The 16,339-nt window shown below is 45.4% G+C and overlaps 1 protein-coding gene across 1 annotated transcript in view; it reads right to left on the bottom strand.

The window, feature by feature from the left end:
* DCAF12 (DDB1 and CUL4 associated factor 12) overlaps positions 1-16,339 on the bottom strand; it is a 306,661-nt gene that overhangs the window by 110,002 nt on the left and 180,320 nt on the right. The window contains exon 6 of the mRNA XM_078674716.1: positions 1,026-1,091. Within this exon, the coding sequence (XP_078530842.1) occupies positions 1,026-1,091 (66 nt within the window). The remainder of the gene's footprint in view (positions 1-1,025; positions 1,092-16,339) is intronic.

Raw genomic sequence — 16,339 nt, 5'->3', positions numbered from 1 at the left:
TTTAGGACTGCGATTGATTTGCTACAATTAGATTAGTCCCTGCTCTTTACCTTATCGCCGAATCAATTAAGCGCCACCCTGAAACAGGCCACTTGGGATACAAGTTTCACAAGGGATAGGGAAGCTTGCACTTTGAAGATGGGTATCCATCCGGTCATTGATTCCAGCATGATAAATAAAGTACAGACATATATTTCTTGGAACCTGCCACTTGGTGTGTAATGTTTTGGCTATTACTGAGGCAGGGTATGCTCTCTTTAAATCTTTTAATGGCAAAATGGTATGGTTCCTCACCGATTTGTAATTTGTGCAATATGGGCTCCAAGATGTTAATCATGTATTATTTATTTCCCCAGCATTACTATTGTATCAAGGAAATGGATGAGACCAATGTCTACATCTATCTATTCTTTCAGCCTCAGCACTAATTGACTCTCTTTATGAGCCACCAAATGAAATATTTTGCCATAGAATTTTTTACTTTTTAAAGTGTTTTTTAAACATGTACTAAGGCTCATTAGGTATGTAGGGAGTAGCTGCTAATACTTGCTTTGTGTGGGCTAATGTCTTGTTGGGAAGGAATATTTGTGTGAGTTAATCTTATTATCAAAATAGAATCCTTACTGTGTGGTTGGGTTCTCAGTTTATGTGGTCCTCCACGGAGTGCCGTAATCATAAATAAATAAATTGAAATAAGGCAGCCATGCACATCTAAGAGATGGCAGCAAATGCTTTTAGAAGAGTGAACACTGTTTGGGGACTGTGTCCTTTGCAGGTGCCGGTAAGAGGGAGAAGGTGGGTTCTTACTAATTCCATAATGACCAGTTTAAATCCAATTCTAGTTTAAAAGGGATTGTCCTTCAGAATTCTCCTTTATTAGTGTGGCTGACAGGTCGTACCAGTACAAAGATAAATACTAAAAAACATGTTCTAAAGAACTATACAAAAAATATACGTGCTTGGACAAGGAAAGGACAAAGCGCAACCGTACAAACAGAAAAATAGTTTATGGTACAATTTAATACCTTTGTTAACGTGTGTTCAGCCTTCCAAAGGTGAAAGTAACCATCGAGAGAGAGGGCACCCAGCTCCTACATAAACAAACAATTCACATTTAGCAAGTTGAATGTAAGATGCAATAATCAGTGTATTCCGGATGGAATTCTGTTAAAAGAAATATATATTATCAAATATTGCTCAAACTTATTGATTCCATTTTTGCATTGCTTGGTTATACTCTGAGATTATATTTACAAATCCAAAAGACACTATTTTAAAGAATAAACATGCAATTTTACCTTACTTGGAAGAAAAACAGGACACCGGAAAGAGACACCTGAGGTAAGGTCAATGGAAATTCCATTTTATCACTTCTTGTGCTTTTGGAACATGGGATTAATTGCTGAACCAGAGACAAAATATTGGGAAAACAGGACCGACAAGTTCTTTGACTCCATGCATCTTTTTAGATTGCCTGTATTAGACAGTCACTGGCCACAATTTGTTTACCCACTTACTACAGTCTGCGTCCATTTACTGGCCAGAGTCTATTAAAGAAAGACTTGTTGAGCAGCTGTCACTAAGGGCCTAAATTAGATCTTGGTGGAAGGGAATGCTTTGTCACAATTGTAACGGAGATCCCATCCGCATTAGTATGATCTCATTATATCCTGTTGAGATCGTCATACGTTTGTGATAGAGTATTCCATCCGGCGAGATCTAAATAAGGTCGCAAGTGTTCATCACCTCTAACATTATCCCCACCTCTTAAGGCAACCCAGGTGTTCTATTCTACTCACTTCACACCAATTATCCATAAGATTCAATGGTGTGGCACTGTGTAGCACAAAACATATCAGAATCGGCTCTAAAGACAGCCAATAAATGGCTCAATCTAGACGTAGCAACTAAAAATACATGCAGTTGTAAATTAGAACAATGGTAGAGGCAGGAGGCGACTCTCTGGGCAGTAATAGCGAGCAGTGAAGAATTACTCTATGAGACAGGGGCATTTATTTATTTATTTAGAAAGTTTTATATATAGAGGGTATCAGAGCGCTTTACAGATTATGCAAAAGGACGAGTACATGGAACACACAAATAATCATCAAATCGACAGGTACGCATATTTAGAATGTCCAACAGTCTCAAGAACATAGCATCTAGGGCACAGACCAGCGTCAAATGGTCCGAGAGTCAAGTGGGGAAGGAGTTCTGAGGCAGATATTTTTTCATCAAGAGCTCTTTGACTTCTAATTTGAACAGGGCAGAGGAAGGGATCACCCTGACTTTGGGGGGAAGAGAGTTCCAGATCCTTGGCGCCATACCTGAAAATGATCGATTATAGTCTTTTTGTTCTTGAATTTTTGTGGTTTGAGTAATAGAGTGATGGCACTTCTAGAGGCTCTTGAACCACATGAGAGCTCCAATTTCTGAGCGAGGTATATCGGGGTCTTGAGGTGGATGGCTTTGCGAGTCATGCGTGCAATTTTCAGCTGTATTCGAGCTTCATTGGGGAGCCATTTCAGAGCTAGCAGATCAGGAGAGATGTGGTTGAATTTTTTTGTGCCCATAACAAGCCTGGTTGCCGCATTAAGGGTCACCCTAAGGGGAGCCGTTATCACTCCGGGCAGGCCACACAGCGTAGCACTGCCATAGTTCAGCTTTGCGATCACCAATGCTTGCACTGCAACCTTTACGTCATGAGCAGGGAGATAAGGTTTGAGCTTCCTAAGGATGCTGAGTTGGAAGTTCACTCCTTTGGTGAGGGAACGGACGTGTTTTTGCATGTTCAAACTCTTGTCTAGCATGATACCAAGCGAGGATGCAGAGTCAACGAGGTAAGGTCTGCAGTTAAGAGCCAAAAGCGGATTTAACCATTGTTCAATGTCCGGTGATTGCTTACGTGGTGCGATAAGGAGGAAAGGAATATGCTACTTACCAGTATGCATCTGTTCTTGGCATGTAGGGCTGCTGACATTCATATCTGTGCATAGATCGCCGCCTAGTGTTGGGTCCGGATGATTGCACATTATTGCCCTGGAAGAGTCTTCGAAGTATCACGAGATAGGTGGCTCCTCCCCAGGACTACAGTGTGCATGTGCATAGATCGCCGCCTAGTGTTGGGTCCGGATGATTGCACATTGTTGTCCTGGAAGAGTCTTCGAAGTATCACAAGATAGGTGGCTCCTCCCCTGGACTACAGTGCGCATGGGCATCCTCAGATTGTTTTTCGCCAGTGTGGCAGAGATGGAGTATGGTACAGTAAGAGATGTTCATGCACGAAAGTAAGAAAGTAATAATGAATGCTACAGCTGCGACAGGCACCGGGGAGGAGGGTGGACGATATGAATGTCAGCAGCCCTACATGCCAAGAACAGATGCATACTGGTAAGTAGCATATTCCGTTCGAGGCATGTGGGCTGCTGAATTCATATCTGTGCATAGAATGTATAGCAGTCTCTCCCTTAGCGGTGGCGACCTGTGCCAGCTGCAGCAGTCTGAAAAAGAGTTTTTAGAACAGCCTGTCCTACAGCTGCTTGCTGTTTGGAATGTACATCTACACAATAGTGTTTTGTGAAAGTATGTATGGTAGACCATGTGGCTGCTCTACATATTTCCTCTAGAGGAATGTTTCCTAGGAAAGCCATGGATGCCCCTAGTTTGCGTGTAGAATGCGCTCTTGGGGGAACTATTAAGGTGCGTTTTGCTTTTTGATAACATATTTGGATGCACTTAACTATCCATCTGGCTAACCCACACTTTGAAATGGGGTTGCCTTTGTGTTGTGGTGAGAAGACAACAAACAACTGTTTAGTCTTTCGAAAATCCTTAGTTCTATCAATGTAGTATAGAAGTGCTCTTTTAACATCTAGTGTGTATAGAACCCTTTCAGGTACTGACTGTGGATTTGGAAAGAACACTGGCAGTTCTATTGTCTGATTTATATGAAAATGGGATACCACCTTGGGCATGAATTTAGGGTTTGTTCTGAGACCTACCCTATTTGCATGAATTTGGATGAATGGCTCTTGAATAGTTAGGGCTTGTAGCTCGCTAACTCTTCTAAGTGAAGTAATTGCCACTAGAAATGCCACCTTCCATGTTAAAAATTGTAATTCACATGAATGCAATGGTTCAAATGGTGGCCCCATCAGTCTGGTTAAAACGATGTTTAGGTTCCAGACAGGTGAAGGTGGGTGTTTTGGGGGGATTATTATTCTTTTGAGTCCCTCCATGAATGCCTTAATTGCAGGTACTCTGAATAGCGAAAGATGCGGTCTGTTCTGAAGATAAGCTGCAATGGCTGCATAAGCTAGATTGCAACGATGTAGGTGCAAAAGATAGCAAATGATATTTTGCGTTGAAGCATCTAATGGGTTTGTGTCATTGTTATTGCAGTAAATGACAAAACGCTTCCACTTTGCAGCGTAACAAGCTCTGGTTGTAGGTTTTCTTGCCTCTTTGATAATGTTCATACAGTCAGGAGGTAAGTTTAGGTACCCAAACTCTAAGACTTCAGGAGCCAGATTGCAAGGTTCAGTTGCTGCGGATCTGGGTGCTGTATGTCTCCATGGCTCTGAGTGAGTAGAGTGGGTGTTAGCCGTAGTCTTTGATGAGGCACCACGGAAAGTTCTAGGAACGTTGTGTACATGGTTGCCTCGCCCATGTTGGAGCAACCAGGATTAGTGTTAGTGAATGCTGGCGTAGTTTGCGTGCCACTAGCGGTATTAACGGTGCTGGGGGAAAAGCGTACGCAAGTTTGCCTGACCAGTTCATCCATATCGCATTGCCCTGCGACTGCGGATGTGGAAACCTGGCGGCAAAGTACTGGCATTTTGCGTTTTCTCTTGTGGCGAACAGGTCTATCTCTGGTTGTCCCCACTATTGGAAGTATGGTTGGAGCACTGTGGGATGAATCTCCCACTCGTGCAGCTGTTGGCTGTGTCTGCTGAGCAGATCCGCTACTTGGTTGTCTTTGCCTGGGAGGTGTTCCGCCATGAGAAAAATGTTTCTTTGGATGGCCCACTTCCACATGCTTTGTGCTAGATGTGATAGCTGTGGAGAGTGTGTTCCTCCCTGTTTCTGTATGTAGTACATTGCTGTCATGTTGTCCGTCCGGATCAACACAGCTTTGTTGCATAAATGTACTTTGAAGGCTTTCATTGACAGAAAAATTGCCATCATTTCTAGCAAGTTGATGTGCAATTTCTTTTGTTGTGCTGTCCATAGGCCCTGCACTGTCTTTGGAAGCCTAGGGGTATATGGCTTCAGGTTTCTGGCACCCACAACCAGACCGGAAGATAGTGGTTGTAGTGCAGTCATTTTATTGCCCTATACCCTTGTCATAGTATTGCCCTGCACTGTGTACTGAAGGACATGGGCTCCCCATTCTATTAGGGATGCGTCTGTCGTCAACACTATTTGTGGTACAGGCTCTTGGAACAGTCGTCCCTTGCAAAGGTTTTGTGGATTCCACCAATGCAGAGAGTTGTATGCACGACTGGTCACCAACACTAGGTCTTTCAATTGTCCTTGAGCCTGGTTCCACAGCCGTGCTAAGCACTCCTGTAGCGGACGCATGTGTAGTCTGGCGTGAGGGACTATGAAGATGCACGAAGCCATCATGCCTATCAGTTGCATAAACACTCGGGCAGAGAGCGAGTGTTGGGGCTTGAACGTTTGGATTAGTAGCTGCATACTGTTTACTCTTGCAGCGTTTGGGTATGCCTTTGCTGTCAGAGTATTTATTGTTGCTCCCAGGTACTGCTGTACATGGGATGGCTGAAGGTGAGATTTTTGGTAGTTTAGCGTAAAGCCTAGGCTGTGCAGTAGGTGAATTGTTTTTGACATGTGGCTGGCACACTGCTGGGCTGACTTTGCTTGTATTAGCCAGTCGTCCAGGTACGGATAGACATGAATAGGTTGTCTTCTTAAATGTGCATCCACTGTCGCTAGGCATTTTGTGAACACTCTTGGAGCTGTTGATACACCAAATGCAAGCATTCCCTATCGAAATAGGTCCTGATATTACCAATTTTGGAGTACGTTGATCCGATGGCTCTTTTGTAATATTCTTAGCCGAGCTGTGTTGCGGGGCTATAGAATGTGTTTCGAGATCTTGGCTAAGGCCTTGTGGCGATCCCTCGACCTGAGCCTGTGGAGCCATGGAGGTATAGGTATGGGGCGCCCTACTCGCGGTTGGCCCCGTTTCATCACTGGTGTCGTCCTCTACGGCTCCGATCCCATGTTAGTCGTCCCCTACCTCGACGATGTCTTCTTTGTCGTCTATGTAGTAGTCTGAGTCATGCTCCGAATCTTGATCCGCTTGTTGTTCATATTCTTCGGCTTCGTCAAGATCTTCTTCGTCGTCGAAGATATCTTTCGGCTCTGGCGCCTGTTTCTGCATGGTTAGCCTAGCGGCCCGTCGAGTCCGAAGTGTCTTTTTGGAACGAAATTGTGCACAAGCTAGGCAGTCTGATTCATTATGTTCAGGAGATAAAAACTTGTTACATACGGGGTGTTTATCGATATGTGGATATTTTGAGTTACAAAGAGGGCATCTTTTAAATGGGCTCCGTTCCATCGACGACTGGTCGCGTGGCGCCGAGAAGGCCCGCGGCCCGATTCGACGTCCCAGGTTGAATAAAGTTTGTAAAGAAGCTGTTGGCACCGATTCGAGACAATACCGACGATACCGAAGGCCTTTTGGCCTTTAGAAGGTGTAGTTTCGATCCCGAACTTCGAGTAAAGGAAAGTACATCCGAACCCAATGGCGGAAAAAAACAATCTGAGGATGGAGGGGATGCCCATGCGCACTGTAGTCCAGGGGAGGAGCCACCTATCTCGTGATGCTTCGAAGACTCTTCCAGGACAACAATGTGCAATCATCCGGACCCAACAATAGGTAGCGATCTATGCACAGATATGAATTCAGCAGCCCACATGCCTCGAACTCTGTGTTTAGAGCATTTAGTTTCAGGTGGTTACGGGTCAGCCAGCTTTCCATTTCCAGTAGGACTGAGTTAAGGGACTGAATGTCCTCAGGGGAGGCTATCTTCAGGTATAGTTGAGTATCATCCGCATAAATGTGATAGTGAATGCTGGATGATTTGAGCATTTCTGTTAGAGGCTCCATGAACAGATTAGAGCGCGTGGGAGAGAGTGCTGGACCTTGGGGAACCCCAGCGAAACCAGTGCAGGATGGGACAGGGATTGGTTCAACTTGAAGCGTTGGGATCTATTCAGGAGGAATGAGGAGAACCAATTAAGCACAGGCCCTGACAACCCCATCCTGTGTTCCATCCTGTGTTCCAGGAGGTCAATTAGGGTATCATGTTTGACAGTGTCAAATGCTGACGAAAGGTCAAGAAGGATCAGTAGGCGCGACTCATGTGGTCCAACATTCTTTTTTTTTTTTATATATTTTTATTTGCATTTTATCATATGGCAACAAAACATTCATGTCATCACAGGTCAACATATCCCGCCTTCCAACCCTCCACCCCCCCAGCCGCACCAGTACAAACATTATTGCAGTGATCATCCCACTCCATTTTCCTAACATTGTCTGTGTCCAGATCTGCCATACCGTACCAGAATGCCCTCGGCTCCCCCTGAATTGTATACGGGCCTTCTTCCCGCATTCCTCCTCACAGACCCCCATCAAGGCCCCGATATTTCCTCCATTTACCCCAAACTCTCCCAAATTTTTTAGGGCAGCCCGCGCCTTGTACGTAACCCTTTCAGCAGCCATATAAAGGTCTAGGCCGCTCCTCCATTCCTCTAACTTTTGTGTCGTAGCCGTCCCCCAATACTTTGCTACATCTCTTTTCGCTACCACCAAGGCCAGGACCAAAAAGATCAGCAGCGGGCGGGCAAGATCTACATCGTTGGTCATACCTAGTAGAGCCATTTTTGGATCCGCTGGCAGGGGAGCTTCTAGTACCTCACCCAATTCTCTCAAAATTTCCCCCCAGTATACCTGAATCTGTGGTCATGCCCAGAGTTTGTGGAAGAAGTCCCCCCCCTTCTCGGCCGCCTCTTAGGCAGTTCGTATCTCCTATCTTTCCCATTTTATGCAAGCATTCCCTATCGAAATAGGTCCTGTGGAGGACATTAAATTGTATAAGCCTCAACCTGGATTTAATTGCTACTTCTCGTGGATGCATGAGTACAGTGTCCCAATCTACTTCGTCCATTTCGCCCACATCATTCTCCCATTTACGTCTAAGGGCCCCTAGGTCATCTGGCATGTTAATCATAAGAGTCCTACATGTGAGTGACACCGCTTTCTCAGGTATTTGTTCTTGCAATAGGCAGCCCCCCAGAGGTACATACTCCGGAAGCGCATCCACAGGGATCTCCTCTGCCTGCCACGCATGTCGGAGCTGCACATATTTAAAGTATTGCGTGGGGAGCAGGCCAAATTCTGCCTTTAGGGCTGAGAACGACTTCAGTTCCCCTTTCGTAATCACGTCTCCTATCGTCGAGATCCCAATGTCATCCCACCTCTTGAACCCTTTCAATTAATTCAGGTCTGGCAGCCAAGTGCAGTGCCCACAGGGGTGTTTGTCTGGTGGGCCTCTTTTCCCAGCCTAGGATCCTGTTTGTTCTGTGCCATAGCACCAATGTGAGCCTAGTAGCGGGCACCAATCTCCCCCTCCCCCTGCCCCCGTAGTGGTCCAACTTTCTTAACGCGTCATCAACGATGTGTGTTAGGGCCGACTGTGCTAAGGCCCGAGCGGAAACCAGATTGGCAATGGTCCAGGAGTTGCAAATGGTCGATGTGGTTGCAGAGTTAGGCAAACACACATTTCTCCAGGAGCTTTGCTAAGGTGGGGATGTTGGAGATTAGGTGGAAAGTTATGAAGGTCCGAAGAATATTGGCTGATCGACAGGAGTTTACAGGCCGATCGCAGTCCTGTTTCAATCTTACTGGTCTTATCTATGAAGAAATTTGCAAATTCTACGCAATTGGGCAATGTCCCTAGACCCAGTGATTCATAGTTCGGATGACTATTGGCTTGGGACTTGAGTTCAAATAATTTTTGGGGACAGTTTTTAGCTTGGTCAGAGTTCTGAAAAAGGTGGCCTTTGAGCATCTGATGCCTTTATTATAGGAGCTTGTCAGGGATCTTAGTTGGTGCAGATGCTCAAGGGATGGATTGGACAGCCACAACCTTTCAGCAAGTCTTAGGTTTCCCTTTCTGAATTAAGACTATCGGTAAACCATGGTTTGGAGCGTTTGGAGGGGATTCTTTTGAGCTGTAGTGGGGTGACAGAGTCTAGGACATTAAGTATTGCGTGGTTATAATGGGCCGTAAGTTCGTGGACATCTGACATATTCGGTGGAGAGGACAGGATCTTATCACAGAGAGCAGACAGATCATGCGGGTTGATATTCCGTAGGCATCTTTTCAACTGTTTAGGGTTCATGGGCAGGGCTTTACTTGTTCTTACAAAATCCAAGATATGGAAAGTGATGCCATAGTGATCGGTCCAATCACATGGGAGGATAGAATCGAGGAGGAGGAAGTTGGGCTTACCAATGACGAGATCTAAGGTAGTTCCTTTGATATGCGTGGGACTGTCACAGATTTGAATTAGGTGAAGGTCAAGAAGGAAGGATTTGAGGCTATTGACCACCCCATCATTTACAACATTCCAATGGAGGTTGAAGTCTCCCAGGAAGATTTGGGAGCTGTGGGAGTCCACATTAGCTGAGATAAGGCTGTCGCGAGGGAGGTGGTAAAATGTGTGTGGTGTCTACATGAGTGATTGTTGCCCCCAGTCACTTCAATGCATAGGTATTCACGGGACGGCAAAAGGTCAGTCTGAAGTACCTTCACTGTAAGATTGCTCCGATGTAAGCATGCAATGCCTCCACTTTTCCCTAAGAATCTGTCCAACCTAATGATGTCATAGTTGGGAGGTATTAAGAGGTCCAAGAAGGGGGTAGCTAAGTCATTAAGCCAGGTTTCTGTAAGCATTACAAGGTCAAGATCCTGCACAAGGGTGAGATCTGCAATGTCCGCAGCATGTTTCGCTGCAGATCTACAATTTAGGAGCACACATTTGAGACTAGTGATGGCGTCTGTTGGGGCGGGAAGCGTGGTGGTGACTCACGTGAGGTTGTTCTCATTTAGGGTTCTGGTGTTAGTCCTAGGTTTCCTGAAGGGATCTGTGGTGATGGATTCAATTTATTGCAAGTTTGCTATGGAGGGTGGGGGAGCTGGAACATAAGAATGTAGGAGAGAGAGTATATCTGTATCAGACAGGGGAGCTTTGCATCTAGAGGGGTGCGCCAGGTCAATAGGGAGCAGAGCGGAGGCCCACCTTTGAGGTATAAGAGGAACATGAGACGGTGACCTCTGTGCGTCAAGGGGGAGGGGAGCCCCAAACGTCCGTGATCAGAGAGCAAGGGGCGATGGTGATTTATCGTAGTGGGGCCGCAAGGACTGGGGTTTGCAAACAGGGCCTTAGTGATATGTAATATACAGCTGACCTTTGTCTTGAGTTGTTGTAGGCAGAATACTATCTCGTTAAGGCGGCCTTCCAGTGAGATGTGCGGAAGGGATTGGGAGGCATGGTCCCTGGTCTCCTGGGACGAGGGCGAGCTAGTGACGTCGGGGGAAGGTAGTGCAGGTGTGGACTGCATATGTCCAGCGGCAAGAGATTCAGGACACTGGAGCTGTCCACTCGGAATGGATAAGCATGGGGAAGAGCTAGTGAGGTCAGGGGAAAGAAAAGGCAGTAGGAAACTGGATGCGCCCAGCGGGACCAGTTACTGGGCAGTGGAGCAACATGCTCCGAATGGGTATGGAATGGGAGGAGCTAGTGAGGTCGGGGGAAGGTAGGGCAGTAGGCGCCTGTGTGTGTCCCACGGGGAGGGGTTCAGGGAAGTGGCACTGTAAGCTCTGGAGGCTGGGTAGGATAGGAGAGGAGGAGAATGATGCATAAAGACCAGTGGAGGCTGATGGGAGCCTGGTGGGAGTGTGAATTGGGTTGGAGGAAGGCGACTTGGGAAGAATTGGGTTGTTCTGAGCACTGGGACTAGGCGGGTTAGGACTAGCAAACCATACGGGGGGAGCGGGAGGGTACGCGAGATGACTGTACTGGCGCAGCTCGTACAGTGTGGGCATTGCGAGAGAGTTGTTATTAGGAGTTAGGGTAGGAAGTGGGGGGTCCAACAAGGTAGATGTGGGATCAGCGGGAGGTGGTGACGAGGTAGGGTATAGAGTCTGCGAGTGCTGAGGGGCCACTGGTGATTCCACCCTTGCGCGGTGTGCGGGAATGCCGCTAGCCACTGTATTTAAGATGGAGGGGAAGAATGTGTCAAATCGCATTAGATTGTGGTCGGAGGCTTGTATAAGAATGATTCCATTTTTGTAGATGGAGATGGTGGCTTCAGCTCTGTAATCTGCAGAGGGCGCCATAATCAATCGCCGACCATGTGGCGTTTTCAGGGAAGTGGATATTTTGCGCCATTGCGCATAACGATTAGTGTAGAAGATTAGGTCATTTATGGTAGCACCCTTTCTGGTAGAGAAGTAGGGGTCTGAGATGAGGGTTTCCGGATGAGATTTAAGTAGTTTATGTTTGAAGTATTTTGCCGCATTTTTTGATAAGTTCCGGGGGGGGGGGGGGGCGGGGTATTTGATTTGGAAAGCGCTGTGACAAGTAGGTTCCAGGTTTGGTGAGCAAAGGATCGGAAGTTTAGGCTCCGTATTGGCAAATGCCTTCTCAGCGTAACAGAGTGGATAAGAGGGGAACTGGGCAGAGCTTGACCATCAGAGGCATAAGAATATCAAAAGACACGGGCATGGGAATCTCACTAATTGATGGCAGCCCCCTCGGGATCCTTAGGGTTGATTAGTTTTAGAAGGGCCCGATAACCTCGGACTAAGAGACCAGGGGTTGGAACTTGATGAATGGAGGCAGTTTCTAGAGTGGAATTACCAATTGGGAAGCAGGCAAGGCAGGCAGTTCGAGAACCAACATAAGGGATGGGAAAACCACTGCATAATGTGTGGTATTGAGGCACATACAGGAGGGGCCGGTGTAGTCATGTATGGCGATTGAGTGACCCACCCGAAGATGGCCACCATAAGTGAGTGTGGAAATATAGAAGCAAGAAACTTAGAAACTCACAATGCAATATAATACTGAAGATAATCCCCAACTTCAATGTCGATTCAGTATTCTACATTAGGAAAGGAAAAAGATAAATGGGGACTGCTTCGAGTAAAATCATTAAAGTTTTGAAGAAAGGATGGTAGGGAACATGCAAATGCAATAATACGAGAATAAACACGGTTGAATTTGTGTGTAGAAATATACATTTCAAAGTAATGTTTTATTATATATGTTTATATATAGTGTCACAGAAGAATGAAACGATTAGCCCAAGATAAGATGAGGGGTACCTGCCCCACTGCCAAAGGTACACTGACCCAAACCAACTGAACAAACATAGGCATAGTTCTTTTTCTCGGAACCCTGAAATTATTCTCCAAATACAAATAAGCCCAAGACCCACATCAATTCCTTCCTCTTGTTCTCAATTGGCGAGACACACTGGTTAAATGAATGAAGAGACATTGTATATATTGAGTGCAACGCTTATGAAAAGGGTAGGCAGCACACTTTCAGCTACAGGCTTTACTAGGCAAGTATTGCAATGAGTCTTTGAGCTCACATCAGCTTTTTAAATAGCTACCTGCATCCAAGCTAAGAATTAGGAGTTGTAAGAAACAACGATGCAGATGACAAATGCTGTTTTCTTAAATGTGCAGAACAGATACATCAGCTTAGGCACTCTTAAATATGGGAGTTTTTTCCAGTGGCGGCTGCTGCGGAACAGGAGTTGGGGATGATCATAAAGAAAGAAAACTTACATGTGAACTCTGCCACCTCTCCTCTGTCCTCTTCTTCGTCGGCTTCTCGCAGCAGCACGGAACGGAAGCACACAGACTCCCCCAGCCAATCTTGATGCTGTCACCAGCATGACAGCAGCGTCGTGATTGGTCTGAGGGGCCTGTTTGGCCACTCAGGCAGCACCTGGGAAGGTTCTCCACCCAGCTGTGCAACATAGCCTGGTGGAGAACATGCTACGTGCACATGACTGTTTAGCATTATGTGTAAAAGGTGGCAGAATTGTTCAGGTATGTAAATATCCCCAAATGATATTGGTAGGGAGGGGGTTAGTTAGTTTGCAGCAGAAAACAGCAAACCTGAATATTTCAATGTAATTTGACAAGGTAAAATTATTTCTTCCTCACTGTGAAAGTATTTTCTTTCTCTAATCACACCGACACGCCTAAATCACCAGCACTGTTTTAAAAGCGGACGCTATTTAAAAAAAAAAAGAATACTTCGGAAAGTTCCAAAAACACACTATATTTCTTTTTAAAGTTTAGAGACTTGAATACAAACATATCTACTAGTGAGATGCATACATAAAAAATACAAATTTACTGCTCTGCAAGGCAGTTTAATTGAAAGGAGGCGCTTTCAAAGGTCATATAGTGTGAAACTTAACTTGGGTTAGCTGAATTAACAGAAATGTTTCACTGTAACAAGCTTGCAACACTGCAAAACACAAGATGTTCGCAGGCCTTGGATTATCCTGCCTTTTTTTTTTTGGAGGATGAAAGATACTCAATCTCGCATGTTGTTTCAATTTTCACACAGCTACTTAAGATTTTTAAAACCGGATCTATCCTTAAATTTGAAGTTGCTCCATCAATTATTGAACAAGCAGTTGAGAAATCTTGATTCTTTACTAATATTGTGAAGCCTTGTAGAAGCGACATTTTGAACGTAATAAATTGTGAAACACATGTAGGCTGATATTGTTCTAGGTCTGTAGTTTTCCTAACAGAATTATTCAATACATGGTTTAATTCGCTAACAGACATACATAAATTCAAGAGCATGGTAGGTGAAATGCTGATCGGAAAGTCCAGGTTAAGGTTATATCACCTACAGGTACATTTATACAGTGCTTGTGGGACTGGGTAGGTGCTAACCTGACCGGTGCAAATTTCAGTCTTTCCTGGTAAGGTACCAAGTCAGGAATGTAAGTAAAAACAGAAAAAAAACATACAGCTTCTGATTCTGAACATTTTCAAAAACACTGCATTTTCTACCTATCTATTTAGTTTTTCTTGAGTGGAAAGGTTCACACCGGGACACTTTGGTGCTAAGTAGTACAACTGTTCACCCTGAAGAGATGCCAATTATCAGAATAGGTAGCTACAAATAACAGGGGCAGCCCTGAGCGCCTGAACCAGGCGCAAATAATACTGAATCCTAACAGAGGTTCAAGATATCAATACATAAAACAAACATGATTACAAACAACCACATTTTCCATCTGACAAACATCATTATAAAAAGAAAAGAGAGAAAAGGGTTAAAGAATACAGAATTAACAGAATAGGAAATGTCTGAGGGAGAACACATTTTGAATGCTATGTAAGTGGATGGGCCGACGAGTGCAGAGTTTAGGGCTAAGGAATAGAACAAGCAACAATCTTCCAGCTGGCGTAAGCTTGAGTTGTGGAATATGTAGAAAAGAATCAGAACCCGATTGCAACAACTTACTAGAGATATACTTTGAGATTCTCTAAAGATGACAAACTACTTGCTTCATAGCATATTCTGTGCATTAAACAGCATCCTTAAACAGAATTCAGTGCTTAAGCAGCAACTAGTGAAGATTTTAACTAGGTACTGCCATTTGGTAAAATGTTATTAGTCTATCAGCTTTTTGTACAGCTAAAGTATGGATACATTACAATCTGCTCTTGTAATTCTGAGGATCCCCTAAAATACGCTGTTACAGCAGTGGAGCTTTGGCCAAGATGGCCTGTGCGAAAAAAAGGGATGGAAGGGAGAATTTCCCTAATCAGATATAATGCATTAAACCAAAATGAGAAAACTCAGTCAACAATATACGTTAAAGACAGATTTTAGTTTGTCTAAAAACCCCAAGATTTAACATTCGCAGAAGCAACCAAAGGAGGGTTGGAAGAAGCCGACCAGAAGGAGTCTAACACACACTACGGATTTGTCCCTGGTGTGAAAAGCAGCAACTCTCCTAAGACTGCTAACGCTCCCCGGCACAAGACGCCTCTTATTCACTCAAAACTTATTTATCAAAATAACGAGGCAGGCGGTGGACCTGGAAGGCAAGAAACAGGTTTATTACTCCAGAGGAGAACACATCAACTCGGACACCGGAAGGTCTTCGGGAGGTGCTCTCTCTGCATCTCCGTGGCTCGGCCTTTTATAAACATAGCATCAGTTTATTAGCATGGTTAAACATCCTTGGAATCCCCACCCCAGGCAGGTTCCCACACAAACCCAGCAGCAATCGTCCCCCACCCAGATCTAACAGATGATCACTATCTCGCAGCTGGACATTCCGACAGGATCTAAAAACATGTGGGATCGGTCAGATCTAAGGGTTCGCGCCATTGATTAAATCAGGTCCCTTTGTTAGCGAAACAAGTCCTGCTGTGTGTGGGTAATAAACCATTTCTGCAAGGGTCGGTTAGTGCCTGGGACCAGATCGAGTAGCCAGGTGCGGTGAGGGAGGTTATCAAAGGGCTTGCCCATGTACGAAGGATGAAAGGACGAACGGGTTTAGAGCGGGAAGTGACTCCGGGGCATTCAGTGATTTTAATATGCACATGGATATACCGGAAGACGTAGACTCAACCAGACTACAAGAGTCGCTGGAGATGCTAGACCTGGCACCATATGTATATTCCCCCACTCATGAAAAGGGTTATACCTTAGATCATATCTTCTCCACGGTCAAATTAGCCTATACGAGCCCAGACTGAGCTCATCTCTGCCCGGCTTCAGGAGGGACACTAGGTTTGCCTCGTTCAGGGAAGGCGGAAGGGCAGAGTCTGCAATTGCCGCCCTATATATGTGCAGCAATTCGGGGATAAGGATAACGGAGTACGCTTTATAGAACTCCGCGGGCAGTCCGTCTGGTCCTGGGGACTTGCCATTAGAGAGGGAAAAGATAACCGTTCGCAGTTCTTCCGCTGTGAGCGGCGCTTCCAATTCTCCTAGTTGCTCACCTGTGGCTGCCGGCGATGGCCAGGCCAGCAGATACGTAGAGATATCGTCAGGCGAGTGACGAAGACGAGAGCGGTAAAGGCCCTCATAGTGGGACGTGAAGGCCTCATGAATAGAACTCTGAGCGTAGACAATGGTGTGTAGGTTAGCGCGTATAGCCGTCACCAGTGCGGTCTGAGTGTCGCGCTTAATCAGCCATGATAGCAGTTTACCAGGTTTGTCGCCTGATCGATGTGTT

This window comes from Lissotriton helveticus, chromosome 2_1 (genome assembly GCF_964261635.1).
Source record: "Lissotriton helveticus chromosome 2_1, aLisHel1.1, whole genome shotgun sequence".
Lineage (NCBI taxonomy): Eukaryota > Metazoa > Chordata > Amphibia > Caudata > Salamandridae > Lissotriton > Lissotriton helveticus.
This window is presented reverse-complemented; position numbering and strand designations above follow the sequence as displayed.